The 15,475-nt window shown below is 43.2% G+C and overlaps 1 protein-coding gene across 1 annotated transcript in view; it reads left to right on the top strand.

Moving 5' to 3' along the window:
* The window catches only part of MKLN1 (muskelin 1), a 176,252-nt gene that overhangs the window by 144,151 nt on the left and 16,626 nt on the right, over nt 1-15,475 (top strand). Inside the window, exons 11-13 of the mRNA XM_026648895.2 lie at nt 4,006-4,153; nt 5,349-5,463; nt 9,773-9,912. Of these exons, the coding sequence (XP_026504680.1) occupies nt 4,006-4,153; nt 5,349-5,463; nt 9,773-9,912 (403 nt within the window). The remainder of the gene's footprint in view (nt 1-4,005; nt 4,154-5,348; nt 5,464-9,772; nt 9,913-15,475) is intronic.

Below are 15,475 nucleotides of genomic sequence, written 5' to 3'. Positions count from 1 at the left end.
TCACCCTCTTTTATTCTGAATATATTTATGTTCGCACAAAGACAAAAATTGGAAGCAACCATAAATGGTTTCTGTTAAGGGAAAAGCCACCCACATAAGCCCTTAAAAGCAAAGAAATGTCAGAGTAAGAGATTCTTTAACATATCTAACGCCCCACAAATCACATTTTACTGACTTACTCTACCTCTCTATAAACAAGTCCATATACTTCCAATATGAACAGTAACATAATACATGCATCATATTCCTCTCAATTGTATTATAATGTAGCTCTGACCTCAGAGTCTGTTGTGTGTATATATGCACTATTTTTTTAACTGTTCATTACTCTGGATAGTCCTACAGAGCCAACACAGGTACGGGAGAGTGAGGTACTGGGTCTTTGGGCCAATTTTCCCCTCAGTTGCAAGGCAGAAGATAGTAGTTTTGCATAGATGACATTTCTGACCAAATTCTACTTATCACTAAAGATGATGCACAAACCAGAAACAGCTCAAATGTGTATTGCTGCCAGCTAGAGGCAACCTTTCACTCGTAAACTTGACATGGAAATTGAGACAAAAGCTACGGGTAGGAGCGGGGAAAGACTAGGCTAGTTAAAGATCTCCAAGGACTTGTGCTTTCCACTGAGGAGCATAACTGGAGCCTGGAAAGAACTTTGAGTGGTGCTCAAATGTGCAGTTTCACTGGTGGGTTGTGCGTGTTCAAGTGTGAACTAGATGTATTACATATGTCTGTGTTTTTATCTGGCTACAGATTTGTATATGAGACTTACTGAATGGCTTATTTACATTTTTGTAGAGAAATGAGTACTGTCCAGATTTTTTTAAATCCGTGTAGGTTACTTTCCTGGCCCAGCATATGAAAATAGTGAAGCATAATACTAAAATCTGTTGCAAACAGGCTTGTAAAATGCAATTCTATATATTGTTTAATAATAATGTAAAAAGGTAGTTAGCACAGGGCTTCCCTTCCAAGGAAGCACAAGATTGTATATACGTGTATGCAATTTCATAGTTAATTGGAGGGAGAATTTGCAACATGTAAGCGCCTTGAGAGTTCTCCTGCCAAGCACCTTGACTGAGAGCCAAGAACCTTCACCAGCCTTTGTAAACTGACCCAGAAAGAAAAATGAGACAAACAGAATCGATAAACAAAGATCACGTGTTGGTCATGAGTGCATTTGAAAGGATGGTTGCCTGGGGAAACAGGAAATAAGAATTACACAACAAACAGTTAGGACTGCCAGACTGCTAATTTGATGACGCTGTTTCGGGGAACTACATACAATGAAACCTCCAGGAATCGTCAGTATTTCAACGTTTCTAAATCTGAAGGTAGAAAAGAGAGGAATACCTTGATGTTTATACCACAATTTTTCTTAGTGCAAAAAATACAACTTCCTCACAGTACCCTGTAGTCCAGGGGTATTCAATTATTTTTGGTCATGGTCAGGGGTGAAAGTAACTTAAAGGAATTACCGGTACGCCGGAGTCCTTGAGGCGTGGCCTCAATAGGAAGGGGCGTGGCCTCAGCCAGAAGAGGCGGGGCCTTTCAAGATTTTAAGGCCCTGGGGGTCTGGCTGTGGCTGGGAGCCCCAGGGCCTTTAAATCACCCTGGAGCTACCAGCTGTAGAGGTGGCTGGGAGCCCTGGGGCTCAGGGGCAAATTAAAGGTCCCGGGGCGCCGACCGCTGCGGAACTCCAGGCCCTTTAAATCACCACGGGAGCCCTGCCGCCGCTACCCCGGGGTGGCAGGCTCGGGCGGGAATTTAAAGGGCCTGGAGCTCCCTGCAGTTGCAGGAGCCCTGGGCCCTTTAAATCCCCACCTGAGCCCGGCTGCAGGAGGAGCCCCGGGCCCTTTAAAGCGCCACCGGAGCGCCTGCAGCGGGGCTTGGGCGGCGCTTTAAAGGGCCCGGGGCTCCCCGCAGGGGCCGGAGCCCTGAGCCCTTTAAATCACCGTCAGAGAAGCCGGTCCAGTCCGGCATGATGTACCGGCTCTTGCCGGCATGGCGTACCGTACCGTACCGGCTTACTTTCGCCTCTGGTCATGGTCCAAATTTCTTGGTCAAGGTATAGGCAAGGTCCAGACTCCAGAGAAAATAAAAGTAAAAAATAAGTAAATAAAAAGATTTCTGGCTCCATTCAAAAGCATCTGGCTGTCTGGATGTGGCCTGCAGTCTACCTATTGTCTACCGCTGCTATTATCTACCCCGCTATAGTTTACGGGAAAGTTTATTAGTCTGTGAGTCATGAGACCGTGACTTCGAGTGTCGCCTCTTCTGACTACCATTAATCTGTTTGCATCACAGCCCTTATCATTAAGTAAGGCTCCAGGTATCCTATGGCCCCATTTGACAGATGAGGTAACCCAAAGATTATGCAAGATCAGTGCTGCCAGAGCAGGAAGTAGAACTAAAGTATCTCTTATGGGAGATCCAGGTCTCTTCCACTAACATATCTGCGGCAGTGGCTATGTGCTTGGCCATACTCTCTGTAAAATGAGGCTACTTCTACATACCTGCCTCTAGGAAGCATTGACACAAACACAGATGATGATCTTTATTAAACAAGTGCTATTTGCTGTATAGGATGCTCTTGTAGTTAAGGCCCTGGACTCAGGAAAAATGGGTTATATCCTTGGTTCCTCCGCAGACCTCCTATATTATGGTGAGCCAGTCATAAAACACATTTTCAAGAGAAGTGAATGCTTAGTATGGTTTTCAGCTGTCTTTCTACTTTGTGCCATCTTAAAATGATTTAAATGGTTTTAAAAGGCAAACATGTAATATTAAATAGAAGAAAATTAATCAAAGGAGATGTAATTAGCATTTTCACAATTATGATGTAGTAGCACATAATGTTTTCCTAAAATCTATGCTCTAGGAATTATTATGGGGGAGTTCTATGGCTTGTTTTATATAAGATGTTAGACTAGATAATCACAGTGGTCCTCTCTGGCCTTGAAATCTGTGAATAATGTAAAGGACTGCTATACCTTTTAGTTCTTTGGTACACGCTTTTGAGATCCTTGCTACACATTTAATCTTCGAAGCCCTTTTTCTACCATGTATGGCCTTCACCTCTCAATTAAGTTTCATCTCTTTATTATGCAGGTACAAACTGTGAATGTTGATTTGACTTTTATACGTATTTTGGTTGTCTCTAAAATTATCTGCAGGTGTGTATATAGTATTGAGGGGGGAAAGGAGTCTGCACATATCTTCTGCGTAACCTTTCTATATATCTTAAAATAGCAAGAAAATTCCCACAAAGAGCATTGCTAAAAGGGAACATTCACCCACGCAAACCCTTTAAAGCAAGAAAGTATCCAGTTATAGAATCTTGCACCTCACTTGCTGAGAGATAGCAGCCGTAGTTCATAGTAAAACTGGCAGAAACCCCTGTCCAGGCACATTCATTTCAGTATAGCCTAAACTTGTTGCTAATAGATTTAAACTAAATCAAAATAAGCCTGGTTTAAACCAAAAAGTCTTTTTGCACTGATTAGACTGTTTAAAACCACACCTTGAGCTTCAACAGGTGCAACTCTGTGTTTTAACCAAAAAAAAAAAAAAACCACCTAGCCTTCCTTGTCTTGGTTTAAAAAAAAAAAAATTGTGCCCTATTGAATTGTATCAAAATGAAGCAGTTGCCCTTAGTTCTTTGCAATCTTCTCCCTCTAGCAGAGATGAGGCACCTTGTTACTTTGGAATTAAAAGGCAAAGAAGTTCTTCTTGGTGTAAATCAAAGGATTTACTTTAGTATTTATTTAATGCCACGTATATCTCAGCAATGTACAGGACATGAGAGAGAACCAATCCCTGCCAAATAAGGAATAACAAACTAGCTAAATAGAGGTCCCTATGCCTCACAAGCACACTCTGTGCTTGCAGGTTATTTCATTTTCATATTGTATATCGGATTCCTTCAATTCTCCCTTCTCCAATATCTGCTTCCGTCATTCTGTTTAGGATGTAACATTTACTTTCTCTCTTACTGAACAGTTCCTATGACCGGTTTCACTCAGAGAGCCACCATTGATCCAGAACTGAATGAAATCCATGTGTTGTCTGGGCTCAGTAAAGACAAAGAGAAACGGGAAGAGAATGTTAGGAACTCTTTCTGGATTTATGACATTGTGAGGAACAGTTGGTAAGTAAATTAAAAGCTTCTCTGAAAGCAAGGTGCAGTTGTTGCTAATTTTTACAAATTAAGGAGGTTATTCCATTGTGTGCTTGTGGGATGGTAGGAAAGTAGTGTACTTAAAAAGCCTCTTCCCCCTGCAACACGTTCAGATGCAGGCAGGGTTGACTCAGGCTTTCATCCTACTGAGTTGGATAACTTGGTTTCCCTGCAGCTTTACTGGGTGGGTGGGTGGGGCATGGCCTCCAACGAGACCTTTAAAAATGTATGGTCCAGGGTCGCTTCCCAGATAGCATCTTTGATCCAAATCTCTCCTCTTACTTCTGTTTAGTGTGATGTATACCAATTGGGTGCCACTACCCCACCCCAGAAAATTAATGGGTGAAGTTCTTGTCCCACTGAAATTAATGGGTCATGGGCTGCTAAATCACTTAAGTACTTTGAAAATTTTGCCCTATGTAATTAAAATGTTACAGCAGTTTCAAATTAACCATTTGCCTACTGAGTACTGTAACAGCTGCCATGCATAAGGCAAAACGTAGCTGCAGTAGAAATAAAAAAAATTATTAAATTTAGTATTAAAGCTAATGTTAATACATGGGTTAAGAAATGGCTGTACATCTGGATATAATGCTTAGATTATCCACAAATACAAAGTTTGTTTTAAAAGTCATAAAATACATATAGTACATAATCAGCAGTAACCCAAATTTAGGTGAAGAAATTTAACAATACAGTTTAGATATTAGAATCCGAATACTTGGGTACATCACTCGTGAAAAGTTATATAGAGAGTTGGTTGTGGAAAGCAAATATAATTACATTCTGATGCTGTATCACATATTACCCTTTGGAAGTGACGGTGTTTCATATGACACCAGACTTGAAGTAAGGTTGCCATCCAGTTGTTATAAAACTGTGGTTCACAAGGAGGTCATTTCCTATATGGTACATTTATTTGGGATTAGGTGGGGCAAACTGAAACTAATAAATAAGACCCTCTGATCCCTGGATTGGCCATTGTCTCCTGCCTTTTCTCCCACAGCCCCTCCATTTAGGAGCCAGATACCTACCTTGCACACAATGAGTTTTAATCAACCACCCACATTTTATGCAACCTTCTCTTTCGCTAACCTCTTGTTTTATCTGTAGCTAATTCTCATTTGCTAGTGGGAGAATGTTTGAATATTATCCTGTGTTCCAGGTCTTGTGTCTATAAGAACGATCAAGCAGCAAAAGATAATCCAAGTAAAAGCCTTCAGGAGGAGGAGCCCTGCCCCAGGTTTGCCCATCAGCTGGTGTATGATGAGTTGCACAAGGTATGGATGTCTATTTTCAGAGTGCTAGATTTCAGTTGTATTTAGTGGGCATAACTGCAGATCTAAAAAATAAGCTGGTTGTGTGTTTGCCTGTGATGAAGAAGAAGCTGATGATATGACATGGTGTAATGCACTTAGCTTCGTCGAATAGTTGAGTTTGGCCCTATGGGTGGTGGGAAGATCTGCTGGTGATGGTGAATCAATTCAACATACAAGTTACTGAGCTGCTTCCCCCTTTATAACAGGGGTAGGCAACCTATGGCACATGTGCCGAAGGCGGCATGCGAGCTGATTTTCAGTGGCACTCACACTGCCCGGGTCCTGGCCACTGGTCCGGGGGGACTCTGCATTTTAATTTAATTTTAAATGAAGCTTCTTAAACATTTTAAAAACCTTATTTACTTTACATACAACAATAGTTTAGTTATATATTATAGACTTATAGAAAGATACCTTCTAAAAACGTTAAAATGTATTCCTGGCACGCGAGACCTTAAATCAGAGTGAATAAATGAAGACTCGGCACACCACTTCTGAAAGGTTGCTGACCCCTGCTTTATAATATTAATAGGCATGATAGCGCTAAGTTAGAGGCAGCCAAAAAAGCAGCCTATGGGACAAAAGCTGCCTGTAAAGTTCTGTAGTGAGGTTAGTTCACAAACATTCTCATGTTTAAAACATAAGTAAAGCCCATGGAGGCCAAGTCCATGCATGCAGCACTCTGTCTTGGTCTGCTCAGTCCATATGGAGCAGCACATGCTGGCTGGCTTATGCTGTCATATTCAATTGCATAGTACAAATGAGGGTGGTTGCAATCTTTTCCGTTTCACGTACCCATCTTGTGGGCTCCCAGCAAATGGCATTGTGAGACGCAGGCAGTTTTTGGGCATGTAATTCAAATTCTCCAAACTTTAAAATCTTGTATTAATTTAGGAAGAATAAATATTGCTTGTGCAGGGGAAACTTGTCATTCAAAATACTGGTGCAGAATAGACAACTGGTGAAGTAATATAACTGCTGTCACTTAAGGATAGGTCTGTACTGCAATCCAGAACTCAGCTGCAGCATGGATAAGAACAGCAGTGTGGATGCAGCATTGCAGGCTGCAGCGCAGGCTTTCAAGCATGCTGGGGACCCCTGGGTATGTACTTGCATTGCTAGTCTGCATTAAAGCCCGTGCTACTACATACACAGTTATTTTTAGCCATGCTAGCATGGTTAAAGCTAGCATGTGTCTAACCATGCTGCAATCACACCTCTAGATTGCAATGTAGACATATCCTAAATGTTATAGACCATACAAGACTGAGAGCAGAATTCTAAGTGCCACCGGGTTGCTGAATCATGGTTCCTATCTTGAATTCACTCTATATGAGAAGCCATACATATTTTTAGAAGCCTCTGTTCAAATGACCTTTCTGGACTCCCCTGATATAAATGAGGAGTCTCCCTTCTATGGACTCTAAAATAGTGAATTTTTTTTTGGGTAGGGGGGATGAATATATGGAGGAGGAGAAAATGTTGAGTCTCTGCAATTGCAGAACCCTCTATGGGATATTTAGTATTCAACAGATGAGTTTTCAGGTAATAAGTGGGTTTTTTTTAAATCCAGTAAAAGGGGAAAAAATCAATACTACTTGATTTCCACTTTCCTTGTGCTTTACATCTCCTTATTGTAAAGAGGTCATGGACTCAGCCTCATAATTAGAGGGAAACATCTTAGTTGCCATGTTGTTGAAAGCACTTCAGGATTTTATTTTTCAAAACTTGCCCTTAGCGCTGGCAAAAATAGAGGCTTTGAGCAGAGATGTTGTAATGCATTTACCAGTGCTGTATCATTTAACTGGTCATTAGTGCCACAGCTTCTAGTAATTTGCGTGTGTAGGAAGACTTACCTGTACAGCCTTCTGATGTCAGAAACTAAAAGTTGTAACATTGAGTTTATGGTACTGCCGGATGCAAACCAGCAGAATGTGAACTGTACACCGTACTTGTTATTTATACATATAAATCTTTTTGTATACCCCTAGTTGACCAAAAACCGGGGGAGATGGGAACAAGGGCTTTCTCAAATGTATTAATTTTCAGTGTCTTGGCTTTTCCTTCCATTTTTCGCTGTGTGCAATTAATTCTTCTCTCTTTACAGTGGATTATAATATTTATCGGTGCTTTATCTGTTCCAATGCAATAATAGCAATCATTTATGAAATCATGGGTGGGGCTGGTTCATTTCAGGATGCATCCTTTCCAATTTGACGCTTTATCCCATTAGCTCTTTGCTTTGCCTCCAGTTAAGGTAGGAGCTGAAGTGAACAAGCCTGTTGGAGTTCGCCATGTAGAACATCTCACAACCAGGCTATTGTATTATAAGATAATGAAAACAAATCTGGCCTTCCAAAGGCTACTTGAGTACTTGTCCATATACTATGGTCATATTAAGACAGTCGGGGGCCTTAACAGTCCCTGTTGACCCATCCCTGTTTGTGTGGGTAGCTCCTGACACGTCTACTCTTAGGCCTGGTCTACACTAGGACTTTAATTCGGATTTAGCTGCCTTAATCCGAATTAACCCTTCACCCGTCCACACTACAGAGCCAGTTAATTCGAATTAAAGGGCCCTTTAAATCGATTTCTGTACTCCACCTCGACGAACGGAGTAGAGCCTAAATCGATTTTGTTAATTCGAATTAGGGTTAGTGTGGACGCACACCACCGAATTACTGTGTTTAAGTTAATGGGGTAGTGTGGCCGCACACCACCGAATTAATGTGGTTTAAAACCGAATTAAGGTGCTTAGTGTGGCCGCGCACAATCGAATTTATACAACCTGTTTCCCAAATTCGAATTATCTAAATTCGGATTAATCCTGTAGTGTAGACATACCCTTAAAAGCATTCTGCTGGACTGGGATCAGCCCACAATCACTATCCTTTGAGCATTCTTAGGCCTCCCTAGAACAGGGGTTCTCAACCTTTTTTTTTTTGAGGCCCCTCCAAACATGCTATAAAAACTCCATGGCCCACTTGTGCCACAATAACTGGTTTTCTGCATATAAAAGCCAGGGCTGGTGTGAGGGGGTAGCAAGCAGGGCAATTGCCCAGGGCCCCATGCCGCAGGGGACACCACAAAGCTTAAGTTGCTCAGGCTTCTGCTTCAGCCCCAGGTGGTGGGGCTCAGGGCCCCAGGCTTCAGCCCCATGCAGTGGGACTTCGGTCGGCTTTCTGCCCTAGGCCCCAACAAGTCTAACAGTGGTCCTGCTTGGCGGACCCCCTGAAACCTGCTCACAGCCCCCCTGGACCCGTGGTTGAGAACCACTGCCCTAGAACACTGGTCCTTGTCTTCAGATGAGTTGGGGCCTAACTCAGAAGAGAGGACTTTGCTCTCACAAACCCAGAGAGCTGCTCACATCTCTCCATCAAAATCATGATTCAGTGGTAGCAGTGAGGATCCCCCCAATGCCCTCTGCTGTGGTGATGGCACTTCCAGAGTAGTGGGTTTCCAAGTTGTTAACTCATTAGGATGACTAGGATAGTTAGTACTTCAGAGCACCATTGTTGCAGGTTGTTTGCAAAGTTATGTTTTCAAGACTTTCTTTGCAACCAAAAGAGAGATTCTGTTGTCATGTGACTCCAGGAACCTGAGCCCTAGGCCCTATAGTAGTTATGCTTTAATTTGGTTCTACCACACACTGGTGTTCTGCCTCTGGCAGATAATTGTTTAAGTCTACTTCAGAGTCAGGGTCTTGGAGATCAAGAGTGGAGAGTATATTAGCAATCTGTCACTGTTGAGAGGTCATTATGCCATAAGTCTTTCTGAGCAGCAGTGCCAGAAAAGCCTAATGAGCAAAATGTGTTGGGAGACGATATACAATAAAAGGTTGAATTTCTACTGTTACTTCCACATAGCCACTATCCTATTCACTTCGAAGGGCTGTTGCATTAGTATGGGCTTCTCTCTTCAATAGATACAGTAACCTAAAGAACATTTGAAAGAAGTTATGTAGTTTATGGATATTAGAGATCATTTCAAGATATCATCTTAAAGTAAGACACAGTTTTGACAGCACAGGCTTATATTTTTCATCGTGCTAGACAGAAAGCTTGAGGAGAATTACTATTTCTCAATTTATTGATCGGCAGATTCAGCAGAGTGATGCAAGCCTAGTAATAACTTGGAATAGGTTTTCAAAACCCCCCCACCTGTGTACGTAGTAGAAGAACATCTTCAGAGACGTGACTTGCCAAATGTACAGTAAATGTTTTAATACATGTGCACATATCAACTTAAAAACTGTCTCTGGCCTACATAGGTTCATTATTTGTTTGGAGGAAATCCTGGCAAATCCTGCTCTCCGAAGATGAGGCTGGATGACTTCTGGTCACTGAAGCTCTGTCGGCCTTCGAAGGAATACCTGTTGAGACACTGCAAATACCTCATAAGAAAGCACAGGTATAGTAGCGGAGACGGCGTCTTTTGAGATGATTTATTACAAGTTGTAGCCTTTCCAAAAGCTTTTTAGAGAATTTGAATATTATCTTTCATTATTTTGTAGATCTATCATTCCCCTGATTATGTAACGGGTTATAAGTTTCCCAGTTATTTTTCACGTGTGTATTTTTCAACATATACAGAATTGTATACTGAACATTCATGGAGTATCTGGATAGAAGTTTTGTGGGGGAAATAGGGAGAATCTTTGAAAGTTGTTATAGGTTCCCCTATTATTTTTTGCTGTTTTTCAAAATAAACCCTGATATTCTTGTTGTCTCTTAAAGAATTCAATGACACATTCCTAAGGCAGCGTTCGAGTAGGCAATTATGTCTTCCAGAGGTGTTAGCAAGGCCATGTGTCCAAATTCCCCTGCACATCTAAAAATTTACCTCCTTATTGGTTCACATGAAAATGTTTCTTGGATTCATATGGACTTAGGTGGTTTATCAAAGAAAAGGTTAAGAAGAAAGTAGATGAAGGTCTACAAGTACTTATGCGGGGATGAGATTTCTGATCGTAGATGGCTCTTTAATATAGCAGAAAAAGGGAGAATGAGATCCAGGGGTTGGAAACTGAAGCTAGACAAATTCAGACTAGAAATAAGGTGCAATTATTTAACTTTGAGGGCACTTAACCATCGGAATAACTTATCTAGGGGGATATTGGTTGGTTCCCCATTTGAAGTCTGTTTAAAAAAAAAAAAAAGGTGAATATCTTTCTAAAAGATCTGGTATAGCTCAAACAAAAGTTATGGGCTTAACGTAGAAGTTAATTGGTGCGGCTCTGTGGCCTGTCATACGTAGAAAGTCCGACTAGATCATAATAGTTTCCTCTGGCCTTAAGCTCTATGAATCTGCTAGGTGTATAGAACAGTGACTTGCTTAGTGGTAACCATTTGGCTGCTCCTGTTTACTCAGACCTATAAAATGGCAATGGTGCGAAACTGAAATGTTAAATGTAACCAAACCATTTAAGACTGATTAAAGGCAAGCCTAAGGCTACCTCTGTAACTTGTTGTCAAGTAAATGTAGCAGAATTTAAAAACATTGAAATAATATCATTATTATTTATATTACCGTAGTACCTAAGAGCACTAGTCATGGACCAGGGACTCATTGTGTTAGGCACTGTACTAACACAGAACAGGTTTCAGAGTAGCAGCCGTGTTAGTCTGTATCCGCCAAAAGAAAAGGAGTACTTGTGGCACCTTAGAGACTAACAAATTTATTAGAGCATAAGCTTTCGTGGGCTACAACCCACTTCTTCGGATGCATATAGAGTGAAACATATATTGAGGAGATATATATACACACATACAGAGAGCATGAACAGGTGGGAGTTGTCTTACCAACTCTGAGAGGCCAATTAAGTAAGAGAAAAAAACTTTTGAAGTGATAATCAAGATAGCCCAGTACAGAGAGTTTGATAAGAAGTGTGAGAATACTTACAAGGGGAGATAGATTCAATGTTTGTAATGGCTCAGCCATTTCCAGTCTTTATTTAATCCTGAGTTGATCGTATCTAGTTTGCATATCAATTCCAGCTCAGCAGTCTCTCGTTGGAGTCTGTTTTTGAAGTTTTTCTGTTTTAAGATAGCCACCTGCAGGTCTGTCATAGAATGGCAAGACAGGTTAAAGTGTTCTCCCACTGGTTTTTGAGTATTATGATTCCTGATGTCAGATTTGTGTCCATTAATTCTTTTGCGTAGAGACTGTCCGGTTTGGCCAATGTACATGGCAGAGGGGCATTGCTGGCACATGATGGCATATATCACATTGGTAGATGTGCAGGTGAACGAGCCCCTGATGGTATGGCTGATGTGATTAGGCCCTGTGATGATGTCACTTGAATAGATATGTGGACAGAGTTGGCATCGGGCTTTGTTACAAGGATAGGTTCCTGGGTCAGTGTTTTTGTTCAGTGATGTGTGGTTGCTGGTGAGTATTTGCTTTAGGTTGGGGGGTTGTCTGTAAGCGAGGACAGGTCTGTCTCCCAAGATCTGTGAGAGTAAAGGATCATCTTTCAGGATAGGTTGTAGATCTCTGATGATGCGCTGGAGAGGTTTTAGTTGGGGGCTGAAGGTGACAGCTAGTGGTGTTCTGTTATTTTCTTTGTTGGGCCTGTCTTGTAGGAGATGACTTCTGGGTACTCGTCTGGCTCTGTCAATCTGTTTTTTCACTTCAGCAGGTGGGTATTGTAGTTTTAAGAATGCTTGATAGAGATCTTGTAGGTGCTTGTCTCTATCTGAGGGATTGGAGCAAATGCAGTTATATCTTAGAGCTTGGCTGTAGACAATGGATCGTGTGGTGTGTCCTGGATGGAAGCTGGAGGCATGTAGGTAAGTGTAGCGGTCAGTAGGTTTCTGGTATAGGGTGGTATTTATGTGACCATCGCTTATTAGCACAGTAGTGTCCAGGAAATGGACCGCTTGTGTGGATTGATCTAGGCTGAGGTGGATGGTGGGATGGAAATTATTGAAATCATGGTGGAATTCCTCAAGGGCTTCTTTTCCATGGGTCCAGATGATGATGTCATCAATGTAGCCCAAGTAGAGTAGGGGCGTTAGGGGACGAGAGCAAAGGAAGCGTTGTTCTAAGTCAGCCATAAAAATGTTGGCATACTGTGGGGCCATGCAGGTACCCATAGCAGTGCCGCTGACTTGAAGGTATATATTGTCCCCAAATGTGAAATAGTTGTGGGTGAGGACAAAGTCACAGAGTTCAGCCACCAGGTTAGCTGTGACATTATCGGGGATACTGTTCCTGATAGCTTGTAGTCCATCTTTGTGTGGAATATTGGTGTAGAGGGTTTCTACGTCCATAGTGGCCAGGATGGTGTTTTCTGGAAGATCACCGATGGATTGTAGTTTCCTCAGGAAGTCAGTGGTGTCTCGAAGATAGCTAGGAGTGCTGGTAGCGTAGGGTCTGAGGAGAGAGTCCACATAACCAGACAAGCCTGATGTTAAGGTGCCAATGCCTGAGATGATAGGGCGTCCAGGATTTCCAGGTTTATGGATCTTGGGTAGCAAATAGAATGTCCCTGGTCGGGGTTCTAGGCATGTGTCTGTACAGATTTGTTCCTGTGCTTTGTCAGGGAGTTTTTTTAGCAGATGGTGTAGTTTCTTTAGGTAATCCTCAGTGGGATCAGAGGATAATGGCCTGTAGAATGTGGTGTTAGAGAGCTGTCTAGCAGAACACAGTCCCTGCCCCAAAGAGTTTACAGTCTAAATATACACAGAGTGAGGGAAGGGACAAAACACACAAGCAAATTGAACAAAGTGATAAATTAATGTCACATTAGTTCCATATTTTTTTGGTGGAGGAGGTTGGTGGGTTTACTTAGAAGGGGATAAGCTAAAGGGAAGGGACAGAGGAGACGCTGAAGGGAAGAGAGGTGAGGGGGACAAATGGGAGAAGAGGATAAGAGTGAAGCTGGGATGAAGAGACTGGCTGTTTACTCGAACCCTCGCCATCAATACAGGGCAGAGAAAGACCAGTCAAAACTAGGGGAAGTTCTCCAAAGATCCCTGCTTTGGCTGCTTTGCTCATTCTGGCTGTAGTCTCTGGCTGGCTCTTACTTTGCAGCTTTCTTCCAAGCCACTGCCAGCATGGTGCCTGGGGAAGAGGAGACACCATCAAGTCCTAGTGCCCCCAGAGTGCGTGGCAGAGAGAGGGTCTTCTCTGCTCCTCTCTACCATTCTGGGTCCAGGACTTTGCAGGGAGGGAGGGGTGGCCCTGGCTGGGCCCCATTTTACCCCCTGTTCTCTGAGTGCTGCTTCTGCTCCCCTTGGCTGGAGTCTCTGGCCTGCTTCTCTTTGCAGCTCTCTCCCAAGCCCACATTCATAGAATCATAGAATATCAGGGTTGGAAGGGACCTCAGGAGGTCATCTAGTCCAACCTCCTGCTCAAAGCAGGACCAATTCCCAACTAAATCATCCCAGCCAGGGCTTTGTCAAGCCGGGCCTTAAAAACCTCCAAGGAAGGAGACTCCACCACCTCCCTAGGTAACGCATTCCAGTGCTTCACCACCCTCCTAGTGAAATAGTGTTTCCTAATATCCAACCTAGACCTCCCCCACTGCAACTTGAGACCATTGCTCCTTGTTCTGTCATCTGCCACCACTGAGAACAGCCGAGCTCCATCCTCTTTGGAACCCCCCGTCAGGTAGTTGAAATCCCCCCTCATTCTTCTCTTCTGGAGACTAAACAATCCCAGTTCCCTCAGCCTCTCCTCATAAGTCATGTGCTCCAGACCCCTAATCATTTTTGTTGCCCTCCGCTGGACTCTTTCCAATTTTTCCACATCCTTCTTGTAGTGTGGGGCCCAAAACTGGACACAGTACTCCAGATGAGGCCTCACCAATGTCGAATAAAGGGGAACGATCACGTTCCTCGATCTGCTGGTAATGCCCCTACTTATACAGCCCAAAGTGCCGTTAGCCTTCTTGGCAACAAGAGCACACGGTTGACTCATATCCAGCTTCTCGTCCACTGTGACCCCTAGGTCCTTTTCTGCAGAACTGCTACCTAGCCATTCGGTCCCTAGTCTGTAGCAGTGCATGGGATTCTTCCGTCCTAAGTGCAGGACTCTGCACTTGTCCTTGTTGAACCTCATCAGGTTTTTTTTGGCCCAATCCTCTAATTTGTCTAGGTCCCTCTGTATCCGATCCCTACCCTCTAGTGTATCTACCACGCCTCCCAGTTTAGTGTCATCTGCAAACTTGCTGAGAGTGCAGTCCACACCATCCTCCAGATCATTAATAAAGATATTAAATAAAACCGGCCCCAGGACCGACCCTTGGGGCACTCCGCTTGAAACCGGCTGCCAACTAGACATGGAGCCATTGATCACTACCCGCTGAGCCCGACGATCTAGCCAGCTTTCTGTCCACCTTACAGTCCATTCATCCAGCCCATACTTCTTTAACTTGGCGGCAAGAATACTGTGGGAGACCGTATCAAAAGCTTTGCTAAAGTCAAGGAATAACACATCCACTGCTTTCCCCTCATCCACAGAGCCAGTTATCTCCTCATAGAAGGCAATTAGGTTAGTCAGGCACGACTTCCCCTTGGTGAATCCATGCTGACTGTTCCTGATCACTTTCCTCTCCTCTAAGTGTTTCATAATTGATTCCTTGAGGACCTGCTCCATGATTTTTCCAGGGACTGAGGTGAGGCTGACTGGCCTGTAGTTCCCCGGATCCTCCCTCCCTCCCTTTTTTAAAGATGGGCACTACATTAGCCTTTTTCCAGTCATCCGGGACCTCCCCCGATCGCCGTGAGTTTTCAAAAATAATGGCTCTGCAATCTCATCCGCCAACTCCTTTAGCACCCTCGGATGCAGCGCATCCGGCCCCATGGACTTGTGCACGTCCAGTTTTTCTAAATAGTCCTGAACCACTTCTTTCTCCACAGAGGGCTGGTCACCTCCTCCCCATACTGTGCTGCCCAGTGCAGTAGTCTGGGAGCTGACCTCGTTCGTGAAGACAGAGGCAAAAAAATCATTGAGTACTTTAGCTTTT

The sequence above is a fragment of the Terrapene carolina genome, unplaced genomic scaffold (assembly GCF_002925995.2).
Source record: "Terrapene carolina triunguis isolate 2854851 unplaced genomic scaffold, T_m_triunguis-2.0 Scaffold68, whole genome shotgun sequence".
In the NCBI taxonomy this organism is placed as follows: Eukaryota; Metazoa; Chordata; order Testudines; family Emydidae; genus Terrapene; species Terrapene triunguis.
Note: the sequence above shows the minus strand (reverse complement) of the source record. Positions and strands in the feature narration are given on the sequence as shown.